General features: G+C 40.8%; 2 protein-coding genes and 1 long non-coding RNA gene across 5 annotated transcripts; 1 reads left to right on the top strand and 2 right to left on the bottom strand.

The window, feature by feature from the left end:
- Positions 1–461: 461 nt before the first annotated feature.
- Positions 462–6,791, top strand: LOC111844737 (uncharacterized). 2 transcript variants are annotated; one of them, XM_023813479.2, is made up of 6 exons: positions 462–571; positions 961–1,228; positions 1,515–2,109; positions 2,216–2,279; positions 2,389–2,614; positions 6,144–6,791. In XM_023813479.2, exons 1-6 carry the CDS (start codon positions 548–550, stop codon positions 6,212–6,214), a joined length of 1,248 nt encoding a protein of 415 aa, XP_023669247.1. In that variant the 5' UTR covers positions 462–547; the 3' UTR covers positions 6,215–6,791. The 2 variants fall into 2 exon arrangements, with proteins under 2 accessions (XP_023669247.1, XP_023669244.1); XM_023813476.2 differs by lacking the exon at positions 462–571 and having other exon boundaries at positions 889–1,228.
- Positions 1,281–3,697, bottom strand: LOC140591686 (uncharacterized). The gene is made up of 3 exons (XR_011991965.1): positions 3,524–3,697; positions 1,882–2,095; positions 1,281–1,787 (listed from the first exon to the last, which is right to left on the bottom strand). It is a non-coding gene; the product is annotated as an uncharacterized lncRNA (long non-coding RNA).
- A 239-nt stretch (positions 6,792–7,030) lies between the features above and the next one.
- On the bottom strand, positions 7,031–9,127 carry c6h1orf74 (chromosome 6 C1orf74 homolog). 2 transcript variants are annotated; one of them, XM_023813481.2, is made up of 2 exons: positions 8,812–9,127; positions 7,031–8,529 (listed from the first exon to the last, which is right to left on the bottom strand). In XM_023813481.2, exon 2 carries the CDS (start codon positions 8,468–8,470, stop codon positions 7,667–7,669), a length of 804 nt encoding a protein of 267 aa, XP_023669249.1. In that variant the 5' UTR covers positions 8,471–8,529; positions 8,812–9,127; the 3' UTR covers positions 7,031–7,666. The 2 variants fall into 2 exon arrangements, with proteins under 2 accessions (XP_023669249.1, XP_023669251.1); XM_023813483.2 differs by having other exon boundaries at positions 7,031–8,483.
- Positions 9,128–16,105: the final 6,978 nt, after the last annotated feature.

Raw genomic sequence — 16,105 nt, 5'->3', positions numbered from 1 at the left:
ATGTCTGGCTGCCCTAAATGTATACATATTTGGTGGACAATACAAAGAGCAAATATGGGAAGGCAAGTGACCCCGGTTTATGTTGACTAGACCAACCCGTAACGTTTAGTGATCAACTCCTGTGTTTCTGGGAATGAAGTGAGAATATATCCAAAAAGGTCACACCCTGTGAAGGTGGGGCTGTGCTGTAACGGGACACGTCATACTGATACCCCACACCCCCCAGCACTTCCACAATGGCATCTATTGAAAAGCTTCTCTCTTTTTACTAATCGCCAGCTGATATTTCTGCATCCCATATAGTCACAGTAGCTTATGTCAACAGTCCTGCTCTCACAATAAAATATTTTGCATTTATACATTTAGAATTCAATTTGCCATTTATAAATTTGAAATTGGACCAAAGCTAGTGTTCATGAGTACCAATGTGTTTGCGTGTCTTTTTCTTCCACATGGGCTAGTCTTACTCCCGCTGGTCTCAGGCTCTCTTCTGTATGTTCACGGGCCTGTGGTCTAAACTGCGTTAGACGTCGGCCTTTGACTCTCCATGGAACATAACAAAGGTGAAAAGGTATTTAAACAAGCCTTTTTCTTACATTGTAATAATATTACCCCTTGACTGCTTATTAGCCCTTTTTCCTTTGAATTTGGATGAGTGAAGCTGTACGGTTTTATAAGTGAGGTCTTGCTAGTGCTTTTTAATCATGGCATGATTTCTTTAGAATATATATCCAGAACTGCCTCACAGACATAAATGTATCTATTTAAAACAGATGCTATCATCTGTGCCTCCTTATAGTAATTGCAGTGTATCCTCTTCTTACTAACTAGCCCTTAGAGGAGTGCATGTGAGTGAGACCACCCTCATGAAGGTGTGCTCATGTGCACATGAGCACACTTGCTCACGCGTGCCTTCGCACACGCATTCCAGCACCTGCCCACCTGTCCTCCTTCCCCCAGTGCTCCCTCCCCCAGCTCCTGCTTCACTGCTTGGAAGAATGCACCGAGGTGGAGCTGAAGCACTTCAAGTGGCATCTCGTCCAACTCAAGCTGGACGACTTCGCTCCCATTTCCAGGAGTCGCCTGGAGAAGATGGACATGCTGGACCTGGTTGATAGGATGTTGATGACTTACTGCCCGGAGGGGGCTGTGAAGGTGGTGCTACACGTCCTGAGGAACATGCAGCAGAATGAGCTGGTCCGCAGGCTTGAGAGGGACTCATCACTACGTAACTATGTTTTTCTGCATTTTCTGCGTAAACATAAACATCACAGCAAAAGTTGCACTAAATATCCATTTGCCTAGACACAAATACATACATGAAACTACAGTACATATATAAATGAAACAAGTCTTGCTGAAAAGTAAATTCTTATCTCTACTCTGGCACCTGCTTTGACTTTGAGAGTTTGTGCATTTCCATCCACAAAATGTGTCACATGTCTGCTCCCTTTGCCAGCCAGCACCAGGCCTGCTTCTTCCTATCACTCATTAGCTCATGTTTCTCCCTCCAGTCCTCTGCCAGCGTTGCCCAGACCAGAGCATGGAGTCGGGGGATTGTAGTAGTGACTCGGAGGACAGTGTCTACCTGGATGCAGAGGAAGGAAACTCTGTTTCGGAAGTAGCGCGGGGGCAAGGTGTTTCTGAGGAGAGGGAGGAGCAGGGTCCTGTCACTGCCACGAGTCTCTCTGAGGAGCAGAAGGAGGATATCTGTACAAAACATGAGGAGGGGGGGTGTGCTGCCTCCCAGACCAGTATCTCTGAGCTGAGGGAGCAAGGTGCTCCTGCTGAGAAAGAAGCAGAGAGGCTCCTTATTGTCACAAGTGAATGTGGGAAACAAGAAGAGGATCTTCTCCAACAGGAGGAGGCGGAGAGACCTACCTTGATCACAAATCACTCTGCGGTGCAGAAGGAGGGTCTTTCTACTGAGAATGAAGCAGAGTGTCTCATACCAGTCACAAGGGAGTGTGGGAAACCAGAGGAGGGAGGTGCTACCTCTGCCTCCCATAGTGCAAGCTGTGGTGCCTCATCAGAAGGATTGGGGGGTGCTGGACCTGGACAGCATGATCCCTCTGAGGCAGGTGGGGTCGTCATTCTTCAGAATGAGAGGTAAGAGGAGATGCATCCAGGTTAATGGTGGACCTTGTGTACTTGTCACAGTCACCTGGAGTATGAGGACCCGCTCACATTAATGCATCTGTGCCTGGCTTTTCAGCGCCCACAGCTCAGGGAAGCCGAGGACAGCTTTAGAGCTGCTGGCCGTGGATCTCACATTCAAGGTGAAGCCGCATTTCAGTTTCTCTGAATAACTCCTCCATAAGCAAGCATATTCTTTTGCATCCCCTGTTCTCTTTGGCAGACAAAGCAAACCTCCCCCTTCCATTCCAGATGGTGAATCAAACTCTGCAGAAGCTGGTGTACAAGGAGCTGGAACGCTTCAAGAAGCGCATGTTTCGCAATTACCCAGAACTCTTTGAGCAGCAGCAGGACCAAAATGTACAAGATTTTGTTAAGACATTAATGCAGGGTACAAACAAGCATGAGGCTCTCAATATCATCCTGCAGAACTTGAGGGCCATCGACCAGGAAGAGCTTGCCAATTCCCTGGAGAAGGGTGAGTATTCAAGCCAGGTCATTTATATAATACAAAAGTGTGTCTAAAATCCATTTGAAGCTAAGGGAGTGAACCTTTATTCATGTGAATTCATGTGAACCTTTATTTCACTGACAAAAGCACAAAGAAAAGATTGCCAATATTTCTACTGACCAACTCCATTTTTTTTGTGTGGGGACATTCCAAAATGCTTAATGTGGTTTAATGTACCAAAATAGCGACCAATAATCACCAAATTTCGCACACACACATCTGGTCATAAAGACTTTCACCTGACAAAAAATCAAAACCGAAATACAAGGAATATGGACTTTATTTTACGTTAAGCGTTTTCCCCTCCATTGACGCCCATTATAAGGAAAAATACCAAGACAGCCACCAAAAATCACTATATTCCTCACACATATATCTGGTCATAAACACTTTCACTTGACAAGAAATCTAAACCGAAATGCTAAGAATAAGGACTTTATACTACGTTAAGCGTTTTCCCCTCCATTGACGCCCATTATAAGGAAAAGGCTTAATGTAAAATAAAGTCCATATTCCTTGTATTTCGGTTTAGATTTTTTGTCAGGTGAAAGTGTTTATGACCAGATATATGTGTGAGAAATTTGGTGATTTTTGGTGGCTGTCTTGGTACTTTAAGTTACATTAAGCCTTTTCCGTATAATGGGCGTCAATGGAGGGGAAAACGCTTAACGTAAAATAAAGTCCATATTCCTTGTATTTCTGTTTTGATTTTTTGTCAGGTGAAAGTCTTTATGACGACCAGATGTGTGTGTGCGAAATTTGGTGATTATTGGTCGCTATTTTGGTACATTAAACCACATTAAGCGTTTTCACATTAAGCATTTTAGAATGTCCCTCTCAAAGGTACTATGAAACACCGGGAAAGTATTAGCTTACCTTATATATGTTTTAGTCTCGTTCCTTTCTATAAATGAGGACTGCAGAATAACTTTATATCGGCCCAACCGGGCAACGTTTATTATAACAGTTTCTCAGTAGCTCGGCTCACAGGTACAAAACTCTTACATCCCTCGTCTCTAACCCTCAAGAAGCCCCTTCCGGTGTCGCACCTAAACAGGTCCGTTCGGATACAATTCCTATTGACACAATATATATATATATATATATATATATATATATATATATATATATATATATATATATATATATATATATATATAGTAATTGGAACATTATTTCCGAAATGCGTACTATACATCATGTTTTCAGCACGCAAATTTTTACACAGTATTCACTATTCTCCCAACCTTATCAAGTAGACTCGTGACTCGCCCATGCCGTTAGTTGACCAATCACAGTGTGATTGTCAGAAGAGATGTATATTCAGTGAGTTTAATGATTAATTTATTAAGAAGCGGCGAGAGAGTGACTAAAAAAAACGGATGCTGAAAAAAAGTGAAGAATTTGATTAGTAGAAGCAAAAATACAAAGAAAAGTGAAGAATTGAAATCAAACTCCAGGGGGAACCCTGATACACTCAAACAAAATTTGGGACAGAGTTAAAATAAGATTTAAAATAAGTTTACAGAATATTCAAGTAATGCCAGTTTGGAAGATTGGCAGGTGAGGTATCATGATTGGGTATAAAAGTATCACCCACCAAAAGCCTCTTTGTGCCAACAGTCGTGAGAGAATTGTTAGTCAGCTCAAACAGAACACAAGATTGCATAGAATTTAGGTCTTTCAAAATCTACAGTATATAATACTGTGAAAAGACTGAGGAATTTATGAGACCTCTCAGTGTGTAGAAGGAAATGTCTGAAACCACTGTTGAATGTTCATGACCTTTGAACCCCCGAGAAGCCGTCATGCTGTGACGTATTGCCACGTGGGCTTGGAAGCACTTTGGAAAACCATTGTTGCTTAACAGTCTGCCGCTGCATTCAGAAATCCAACCTGAAACTGCATTATGCAAGGAGGAAGCCATACATCAACTCTATGCAGAAATGCCATCGAGTTCTCTGCATCCAAGGCCATCTCAGATGGACCAAAACACAGTTGAACCATGTGCTGTAGTCAGATGAGTCCACGTTTCAGCTGGTTTTCGGGAAAATCGGATGGCAAGTTCTCTGTTCCAAAGAAAACGACCATTGTTATCAGTGAAAGGTACAAAAGCTAGGGTCTGTGATGAATGGGGGTGATCAGTGCGCACAGCATGGGTGAACTACGTGTGTGTGAAGGTACCACTGATGCGAAGGCATATATCGGGATTTTAGAGAGACATGTTACCATGTTGCCAGGCCTTATTCTGTATGGGCTACAACCACGTGGCTCGTAGACCCAGAGTTTGTGTGCTTGACTGGCCTGCTGCAGTCTCCTATTGAAAATGTCTGGTGCATCCTGAAGAGGAGAGTCAGGCAACGGCGGGCACAGACTGTTGAACAACTGAAGTCTTTTATCAAGCAAGAATGGGAAAAAATTCCAATAGCAAAACTGCAGCAATCCGTATCCTCAATTACCAAACGATTGAAAAGTGTAATTAAAAGGAAAGGTGATATAACACGATAGTAAACAGACCTCTGTCCCAACTTTTGCTGAGTGTGTTGTAGGCATCAAATTCTAACTTTGTTTATATTTACAAAATACTATTCAGTTTGTCAATAAAGATATTGACAATCTTTTTTTTGTAATTTTGTTCTCATGAATTAAATGACACATTTTTGTTTTATTACATTTTGCATTGTTTGTTGCATCCCAATTTTTATGGAAATGGGATTTGTACAGTCATGTGCCACATAACATTTTGGTTAATGTTGGACCTCGTACACGATGGTGGTCCCATAAGATTATACTATAATGGAGCTGAAAAATTCCAGTCTCCTAGTGATGTTGTAGCAAAATGCATTAGTTACGTGTTTGTGGTTTATGTGTTACTGTACTTTTTATTGTTATCTTAGACTTAGTGTACTCTTTCTACTAATAAAAAAGTGCACTATAGCCTAGGTGTGTAGTAGACTCCACGCCGTGATGTTTGCACAATGGTGAAATCACCTACAGACACATTTCTCAGAATGTATCGGCGTCGTTAAGTAACGCGTGACTCTAAATATTTGAACCCATGTGTGTGTGGAACACTGAGGGAAAGATTACAACAGTGTTATGTTAATTTACTAATATATGTAGCATTCTATATTTAAACACTGCATTTTACATTGTTTCCTATCATAAATTAGAAATACCAATATAAACATACATTAGCCTAATAGTTGGCTTACCAAATTTTATAAATGTTATTACCAAACTAATTGAATACCACGTGGAAAAAAGCTGATAGTGTTCAATTACGTATTTTCAGAACACAGACTACAGGCAAATATAACCGCATAATTTGTATTGGGGCCCTAAATTAGCCTGGGCCAAGGCTGATTGGGGACTGCAGCCTTTTTGTAGTATTTTGTATTATGTTACATGATAAATATTTGATCTAATATTTGATATTTTGACTAGTCTTCTACAGTACATTTTTAGCAAAAATGCTTTTAATTTTTTGTTACAGAGGCTGCTCTCCAAAAATTCCAAGACGAGCTTCTGTTTAAGCTGAAAAGAGAATTCAGACGTATCTTTTAAGGGAGAACATCAGAAGGCACTCATCTTGAAACCTTGCTATGGTACAGCGTGCTCTAGCCTCACAACACCAACTGAGGCAAACAGACACAGAGCCCCTGTAAGTGAAACTACATGGCAGTCCATTCTCTAGTAATCCAGCTTCACTAGGAAGAACTCAATCATGCACTGAATCAAGTTGTGGGGTTTAAAGATAACAATTTCATTTTCAATGAAATAATTGTGAATATTTTTGATTAATAAATATCAAATACTGTAAGCTTATTTAAAGGCATTGATACTGCAATTTCTTTCCCACAAGATACTACATTTAAATGATACAATGTGAATGTAAATAAATCAATTTTATATTATTAAAGTAAGAAAAATTAATAATTAAGTTTACACACCAGTCCCAAGTCTCACACGCTAAGCAGCTGGTTGTGTGTCAGTGTTATCGATGTGCCAATTGCTTGGTAATTTGTCTAGATTTTTTTTTTTTTAAAAAGTATGCCACCCTTTGTATCTTTCTGTCATGTCTATAGTGCAAAGAAGGAGATGTGTGAATACTGCTCATAATAAAATCCGTTAATAAATTGGGTTTAGTGCATAATTGTGTCTCAGTGTGTACTCTCCCATAGACTGACATTGCATCCAGCATGTCCAGTACCTTTGCTTTCCAGAGACAAGCTCCAAACCCACAATGAAACTCCACTGCATCCGGACTGAAACACCATTTAATCCAGACCACACTAAATCTATTAGGGGGATGGCAGTGGACCCTGGCTTTCTTTTGCTGATGTAATTTGGACTTTGGGAAAAATAATTGTGTACCCCTGGTTCAGCAGTTAGTGAAACGGCTGGATGGATTTTATTGTCCACAACACCATTATACAATATTGTTACAATATAACAATCAGTTTTGATTTAAGCAAAACTTTTGCAATTTTATTTATTCAGCAGATGCTTTTGTCCAAAGCTACATACAATTGTGATAGCAGGTCATACAGTGCCTGGAGCAATTTAGAATTAAGGGCTTTGCTCAAGGGCCCAGCGGTGAAATCATTCTGCCGACCATAGGTTTTGAACAGGTAACCTTCCGATCATGAACACAGAGTCGTAACCCACAAAACCACCCCAAAAAGAGAAATGAGATCATATGAATAGTTGTCTATGCTGAAGAACAGTCTGCCTTTTATACTGTGTACTCAGAATAAAGAAGGGAATTCAACATAAAGAGGAATACAGGGAAATTCCTTCTGCTCTGAAGGGAAGACGGAGGTCAGCTAATACAAGACAGCATACGTCTGTCAATATCCACTACACCAATCAGAGAATGTCTGCTCTGTGTCCAACTCAATTCTAAACTGCCAATTATCCTGTTAATAATCATTTTCACACTGTCAGCAGGAACAATCAGCTGGGACCTAACGCACTTCTGTGTCATTGGCCAGACCCACACAGGGCTTCCTAGCTTCAGAGCGCCACATGAGGCAAGCAGACCCTGTCGGTGGAAATCGCCAACTCACTGAAGGCTGATTGCTGGCTAAACTGGGCCCGTAGTCTATTGCACCAGGTGTCCAGGGCACTTTGGGTCTCTGATACCAGCTCCTCTGGGATGCTGAAGGAATACAGGCAGCAACGGTTGCCCCTGGCAACAGCCTCCCAGCATGCAGTCACGCGGATCACTTGTAGAGGCACCATGCCCAAGCAGTTTTCAGCATTGTGGATCAGGTCAAACCAGTATACGGCAGGATAGCCCAGAAGAATCCCAAACAGGGAGCAGAGGTTCCAGCTGGCGCAGGTTTGTGTATCAACCACGCAGATCAGAGGGTCGTCTGACATCAATGTCCTGAGGCTGTCCAACACACCCCTCACAGATGCCTCCATCCCGCTCAACCTGAAATCGGCTGTTGCTGGCTGAGCATTTCCCCAAGACACGTCCATTAAGACAACAGTGTTTTGTCGCAGCAGTTCCTCCAGGCTCAGGATGCACACATCCAGGTTAATAATAATTACGTTACCGTCCATCACCAGAAGGTGCAGCGCTTTGCTGACACGGCCAGCCGCCTGGAGGCACCGTAAGTAGTGCTGTATCTGACTGGGCTCGGCGGAGTTCAGGTCGTACAGCAGCGCTGGTTTCAGACCAAGGTCCACAGCCTGTATTTGGGCGGCAAGGCTCCGACACTCGCACATCGACAGGCATTTTCTCTTTTTCCCCGAAGCCAAACACTGCCGCGCCACGGACACGAAGAGGTCCGGTACTGCTGGCTGTGACATTGGCGACGATCCACTACGCAGGGGGGGCAGGAGACCGTTTCATCAACAGAAATCTGAATCTAAATGTCATTTATATATAAAAAAAGAAGCGTTAATCTGGGCTTCCGTGCGCGGTTGCAATGCACGTGTATTCAGTTCACGGGACAGCTAGTGCAATTAGACGAATAAGCATAAAAGCGTAAAGGTTGTGTTACTCTTATCATGTCCGCATCATTGCAGCCTATGCGAGCTTCACTTCCTTCTTTATTTCCGCACATCTCCGCACGTTAAAAAAGTACCTTGAGAATATAAAAACCATAGTGAATGAATAAAATGTTTGCCATGACATCCGGGCTTCTTACCGTGTTATTTCTGTTCACTTAAATGTGACTTTGCACTGAAAACTGCAAAATCTCGTCAATTACAAATGAAAAATAAACTTATTTGAATGTGCAACAACACGGACTAATTTTACTAAATCATAGCCAACGTAATACTAAAAATACTGGTGTTTCATCTTATAACTCCGCTGTAATCATCTAGGAAACTTGTAAATTACTTGTTTAATTATACCAGAATAGAAATCTTAAAATCTCACTTGTCAATACTATGGTCAATACGCTGGCAATAAAGCACATTCTTCTTTGACGGTTTAATAGGGAGAAGTTGCAATGCTTCCCCCTGCTGTATCGGGGGTGAACTGCGACAAAAACCGAAGTGGACCTTCACCTGTGTTTTTTCTCCTTTAAAAAGTTAATCAGAATCTACTGTACGGAGCCCGGGAGGGGACATGGGAGGAAAAAAAAAGATAAACATTTGCGAGATCTCGCAAAACATTAATAACTGTGCCGTGTCCGTTTGAAATACAAAAGATGGAATTTTGGCCTATTTGAGATTGTGGATTTGAGTTTGGGATTTACTGTGTGAACGTGTTCGGCCCATACTTTGTGGGATCAGCTCCAGGCTCACTTTCACCCTTCAGTCAATTTGCCATGATTATGTTTGTAATCATGCCTTTGTGGGGACTCTCCATTAATTTCGATTGGGAAAGCCCTAATTCCAACAATGACAACCTTAACCCCTACCCAGCTCTAACCTTAACCACAAGTAACCTAACAAAACAACACTTTTGGCATTTTAGTTTTTTTTTTTTTATTACAATTACATATTTTTATAAAATTGACTTTTCCTGAAAAAATTGTCCCCACACATTGCAAAATTACAGGATTTTCACAATGGGGGGACATTTGGTCCCCACAATATAATTTATACATGACCACACACACACACACACAATATGGGACAGCTCATACATCTTCATAATCCATAATCAGCTGATAACACATAAATACGATATAAAAGTGTTGCTAAAGGAGGACACTTACAAAATCCATCACCTGTACATGTACATCCATTATAAGCCAGTAATAACATTGGCAGATGCTCTTCATATTTGTGTGGAACCCAGGAGAGTGATAAGTTGCCTATTTGTAAAATTGGGTGGGAGGGAGTGGGGGCTTTGGTACAACAGGGCTAAAATATCCCCAGCAAGTGCAATAAATAAGATTATTAGTAATATTGGGTGCCAGGGGTGCCCATTTTCACAATGGGGGGACATTTGGTCCCCTTCTTTTTTGGACATGACTGGGTTGGCAATGAACTGTCCAGGGATGTATGTCCACCTGATGTCTGAGAAAAAGCCTATGACTCTCTAAAGCAGATTGCTAGGTGTAGTATATGGGGGAGATAAATAACATCACATACTTTACATTCCTGCTTCCAAATAGTAGTTTCTTTAATAAATGCAGTGTTTTTATAATTCAGGATCTAGTAAGTCCAGTGTCTGTGTGTCCAGGAGAAAGCGTCTGTGTGCCCAGGAGAAGGCCTCTGTGTGCCCAGGTGAAAACGTCTATGTGCCCAGGTGAAAACGTCTGTGTGCCCAGGTGAAAACATCTGTGTGCCCAGGAGAAGGCCTCTGTGTGCCCAGGAGAAGGCCTCTGTGTGCCCAGGAGAAAGCGTCTGTGTGCCCAGGAGAAAGCGTCTGTGTGCCCAGGAGAAAGCGTCTGTGTGCCCAGGTGAAAACGTCTGTGTGCCCAGGTGAAAACGTCTGTGTGCCCAGGAGAAGGCCTCTGTGTGCCCAGGAGAAGGCCTCTGTGTGCCCAGCAGAAAGCGTCTGTGTGCCCAGGACAAAGTGATGCCACACGAGCGCAGCCACCAGCCAGTAGGTGAACAGCATTGTCAAGCACTGGAGTTTGGTCGCCTTCAGGGCAGGAAATGAGGAAGTGATGCAGGTGTGTTAGTGTCATAGAGAAATAATAAGAATGCAAACAGATGAGTTTAAATTCTGTCTCTTTATTCTTGAGCAAGGGTTCTCATACTGATAGTCATGACCTAATTAATTGGAGTGTCCAATAAGCTGTTCACTTTGTACGAATAATACATGCATGAGCAATATATCTGTAATTTTTTAGCCATGTTCCCTTCCTATGACCAGCCATTTGCATGAGTTATTTGTTTCTGCCTAGTTGTCCCTCTGTCCTTCTTAGGTTCATCCTTCGCTCATTAAAAAAGAAACCAGCCCTGCCAAAATACAGATGATGCTCCCTTTGAATTCATTCCATAGTTTCCCAGGTTTGAGTGGCCAGGTTGGTTGGTCTCCCAAGGTGCATCAGCTGACCACAGGACAGACCTACTGTATCAGCACATTCCCTTTCCCGCCAACCATATGGGTCAATGGAGTGACGCATTTTTTTGTTAAATTTAACTGTGGAAAATAAACTGATAAATTACTTGCATGCATACTTTTTTTGAAGATCTACTCTAAAAATTGTGATTTTAATTGATTTTGAGACTCAATGTGGTGTAAACATTAAAACTATGTACCAAATAATTAAAGTTGCTTTAAAGTGGTGAAATTCTCAATTAAACACCCTTTCAACTACTCTGGGATAATCTTACATTATAACAATTTAACAGAAAATAAACATAGCAGAACACCATTGTTCTGAATATTATAATTTATTTAGGAAACATGTTAGTCAGGTCAACTGCCTGAAATGTCAAGGTGGTGTAACCACCATTCAAGGAGCCATTTTGTTCATATTGTGCAAGAAGACCCTGTGACAGGAAATGATATCACAGAGACAAACCCCTGATGACCATAACTGCTGCATGCCAAGGTTAGCAACTGTCTAAAAAAATCTGATAAATTTGAAAATTTTGCGTATAGTCAGGAATGTCTAGAATTACATGTCAAGTGTTATGACTCCAGGAAAACTTTTTCAATTCATCATCATAATAAAAATTAGTATTTACTTTCAAAATTATGTTTGAAACATGACCTTGGTGTGAATGTTTGAAACATAATTTTGAAAGTAAATACTCATTTTTGTTTTAGGTCCATGATAATGCTTATGGAATTTGATTTTAAATTGAAATTCACACATCATTCACACATCATTAGACTTATATTACCATCCTTTCTGTTTGAGGCCAATTTGTCAAATATCAGTAGTTTATGGAGCTGATTAAAGATGTAATATAAAGTAACATACTATGTGGAACTACTGTGGTACCTCAGAACTCAAAATTAATCTGTTCAGAACTCGGGTTCAAATCCTAAAATGCTCGAGTTCTGATTGAATTTTCCCCATAAGAAATAATGGAAAACCAATTAATTGGTTCCCGGCCCCCAAAACTTACACCTAAATATTTTTTTTTTAGCATTTAAACACAAAATGAACAGGATAAAACAAGAAGAGCATATACTGTACTAAACACATCTAAGCACATTTATCAAAACAGTAATTTGTAAAGTAAGAAAATAAATGTATCCAAACAATGTGTAAAGTTAAAAAACACTGTGCACCAACACTGTACACTGTGCGTAACATTTATTTTGGCTTCCAAAACAATAAAGAATGTACCCCAACACTACCCCAAGCCATGCCCCAGCACTGTGTCAACACTAGACTATGCCATGCAGTCCATTGTTTATTTTTATTATTACTCTGTATTCGTTAATTTGTTCATAAATCGCAAACTTTTTGGTTGTAACATTTGAACAACTATTGCATAACTTTTTGGTGAGCAATGACTACCAAAATGATATAAAGTACAGTGTATTACCTGATATTTTCAATAAAAAAAGCTGAGACTGAAGCTTCCTTTGTTTCCGCTGAGAGACGTGCCGCGTGATTCATTTCCCCGCGCGTACAAGTTATCTTAGGTTGGCGTTCACGGTTTGACTAGATTCAGATCGAGTTCTAGATTGGTTGGTTCGGCTTTTAAACTCAAGTTCTAATGAGTTCGAGTACTGAGGTACCACTGTTATATATCAAGTGTTCATTGTTATGTGGGTGAACAGTGACTGCTAAACAAGATCAACAGCACTGAAAGACCTAAAATTCTGATAATTCAATGATAGGAGAAATGTTACTCAAAAATTAAAATTTGCATATCTAAAATAAAATTTATTAAATTTCTGCTATTTCACAATTAATTAACTATAATAGATCTTCTTTTCCCCTAATAGGTGCCACTTTTAAGCAAGAAAAAGTGGCTCATCACAGAGCACAAGTGAACATTGATCCTGTTGCAATTACCTTGCCAAAAGGCATGAAAGTTAGTTTACATACACTCAGTTACAGACACATGGACAGGCATACAGACGGACAGAAGTTCACACGAATACAATGACACAGACAGAAACACACAGACAAATAAACAGATGTGTTTTTACCCTGATTCATTGTTGCTGGATATTTTTTTTAATGAAAATCAAGACTGAAGTCATGATTCTCAACTGGAAAAAGGTGGTTAGGGATGAGTTAGGAATTTAAATATCTCATGGTCTTCTGCATGAGTGACTGAAGAAGGGAGCGAGAGATGGACAGGCGGATCACTGCAGTGTCAGCAGTAATGTGGTAGCTGTACTGTTCTTTCGTGGTACAAAGAGCTGAGCCAGAAGGCAAAGCTATTGCTTTACTGGTCGGTCTACATTCCTACTGCTATCTATGGTCATGAGGTAGTGACCGAAGGAATGAGATCACGGATACAAGAGGCAGAAATGAGTTTCCTCCATAGGGTGTCTGGGCTCAGCCTTAGAGACAGGGTGAGGAGCTCAGACGTTCAGGAGGGGCTCAAAGTAGGGATGCTGCACCTCCGCATCAAAAGGAGCCAGTTAAGGTGGTTCTATCTATCTAGGATGCCTCCTGGACGGCTCCCTGGGGAGGTGTTTCAGGTATGTCCATCTGGGAGGAGGCCCTGCAGCAGACCCAGCACACGCTGGGGATATTATATCTCTGGGCTGGCTTGGGAGTGCCTTGGTATTCCCCTGGAGGAGCTGGCTGGGGAGAGGGAGGTCTGGGCATCCCTGCTTTGACCGCTGCCCCCATATAAGTGGCAGAAAATGGATGGATGGATGGATGAAATCATGGATGAAGTAGAAGACATGAATTCACAGTTCTTGCTGTTAGATGTTTTTTCTACATTGAAGCAAAATAAAACACCAAGTTCAGTTGACCTTGTTGACTGTCATGCTTGATTTTCAGTTTCAATTTCTTCAACAAATAATGACCTTTGACTGTAGAAACACCATGGTTAAGTGGTTAAGTGGTGTAACTAGTTTGTATCAACTGGCAGTATTTTGCAGCAAAATATAATATGCAAGAAAACACGGAACAAAATGTGATGCTCTATTGCCATGTGTTATGTTACGCGGTGCAGGTGAGCAGGAAAGCAGGCAAGCTGAGCCGGACTGACAGGCAAACGAGGTTTATTGCTTACGGACGGGCAGGCAGGGACAGGACCAGGCACTACATCAGACAACGTCAATGACAGAACTAAGGAAGACAGGTACAGACGCCGACTAAATACACCAGACGGATAGGAAAGCACAAGGAACAGCTGATGACAATCGGGTAGCCACACGAGGTAACGAGGGTGGGCGGGGCACACACGAGGATCGGACGAGCTGGGCACAACACCATGTAGTAACATGGTTGTTTTAATCATTTTTTACATAATTGGTCAAAGAAGACGGAGATGTTTTCAACATATGTTCACTCAGTATCGCAGAAATGCATAACATTTAAAAGATAATCTCAATAAAATTAAAATGTTATTTTAAAATGAAGTAATTACTTATACAAGTACACTTCCACACTAGTACACACTAGGTGGATTAAATATGTAATATTTCTCATTCTTTAGTGGTTACACATTTGACATTTTCATTTGCATTCAGTCTCACCTTTTTAAAAAAATGGTGTGAATGTCATTTCAAATGACATGAAACCAACATGAATACAAAATTTACATTTTAGCAAACCTGCTAACCTTTACTCTGACCCATATGATACAAAATTTCCACATTAGACAAACGGTCATCCCTGAAACAGGATTATTGTCCTTTTAGGAACTTGAGTAGGTAGAACCTGCAGTGAACAGCAGAAGCGCTAACTGGATTTATGCCTTTTTCAAACTGGTCTGGCCTCTCGACACAAATAATTCCAGTAAAGTGTATACAACTTGTTAAACTATAAATACAGCATTTAAAGTTAACTCCATTAAAGTATTTTAGAAAAGTATGTAGCAAATATGAAAAGCGATTCTAGTCAAATCTTTGGGCCTTCTTAATATTTTAACGATTAAACCTCAAGATCAGATAACAAAACTGTTTCCATATTGCTAACAGAATGAAACACCACAAGCCAGACTATTCAGTATATACAGAGGTGAATAGTTCTGGTCCAGAAAGCAAAAATCCAGACCAAGATTTTGTTTCAACCAACTCACAGAGAACTCAGCTGATTGGTTGAAACAAAATCTTGGTCCGGATTTTTGCTTTCTAGACCAGAATTATCCACTACTGAGTCCACATTCGCCTTTTCACACTCAAACAATAATGACAGAAGCATACTGCCCACCATCATGAATGTTAAAATATTATCATCAGTTCACCTTAAGTCCGTTATTTAACTTACCTCAGGTTATAAGGAATATCCCTGCCTCTGTATAAGAGAAAGTGAAGAGCAGGTAGGTACAGATTCTTTAGAAATAGATATAAATGGTTTTTCCTGCATACCTGGAAGTTCAGCACAAGTTCAACAGCATCTTTTTCTCAGGGGATACCTTGTATCTGGTTGGCTAACTGGCGTGACCATGTGTACGCAGCAGATGAGCAGCTCTCAGTGTGTAACACACTGACTGTGTAACACGCTGACTGTGTGGCCTCGCTGTATTGACAATATGGATCCAAGAAATAAGTTCTCCTAAAAAATGTCATTTTTAAAGTCTAATCTAGTCACATGGCATCTTTGTCCAAATATGCCAGTTAGGTCCTATATAAAATAAAATTGTCAATGAAATTTCCAATAAACCTGGCATTGTGGATTGGATTTTACAGTGTTCCTCTAGTTTCTAAATTAGTTAATTTTTCTATTGGGGATGTATTATGACAACACTTTTTGGCTGCCATTCATGGCTTTGTAAACGGCTTTGTAAGGGGGAAAAGGAAATGTTTATTATTTGGTTAGCTGGTTGACTTCTTGGACATGTATTTAATCTAAGATCAGTGTATTTGGGGAAACTTGGAGTGTTTTTTTGCTTGGTCTCCTGTATTTTGGGTTCTTGAATCTGTATTGACATCCAAGA

Source organism: Paramormyrops kingsleyae, chromosome 6, assembly GCF_048594095.1.
Source record: "Paramormyrops kingsleyae isolate MSU_618 chromosome 6, PKINGS_0.4, whole genome shotgun sequence".
In the NCBI taxonomy this organism is placed as follows: domain Eukaryota; kingdom Metazoa; phylum Chordata; class Actinopteri; order Osteoglossiformes; family Mormyridae; genus Paramormyrops; species Paramormyrops kingsleyae.
This window is presented reverse-complemented; position numbering and strand designations above follow the sequence as displayed.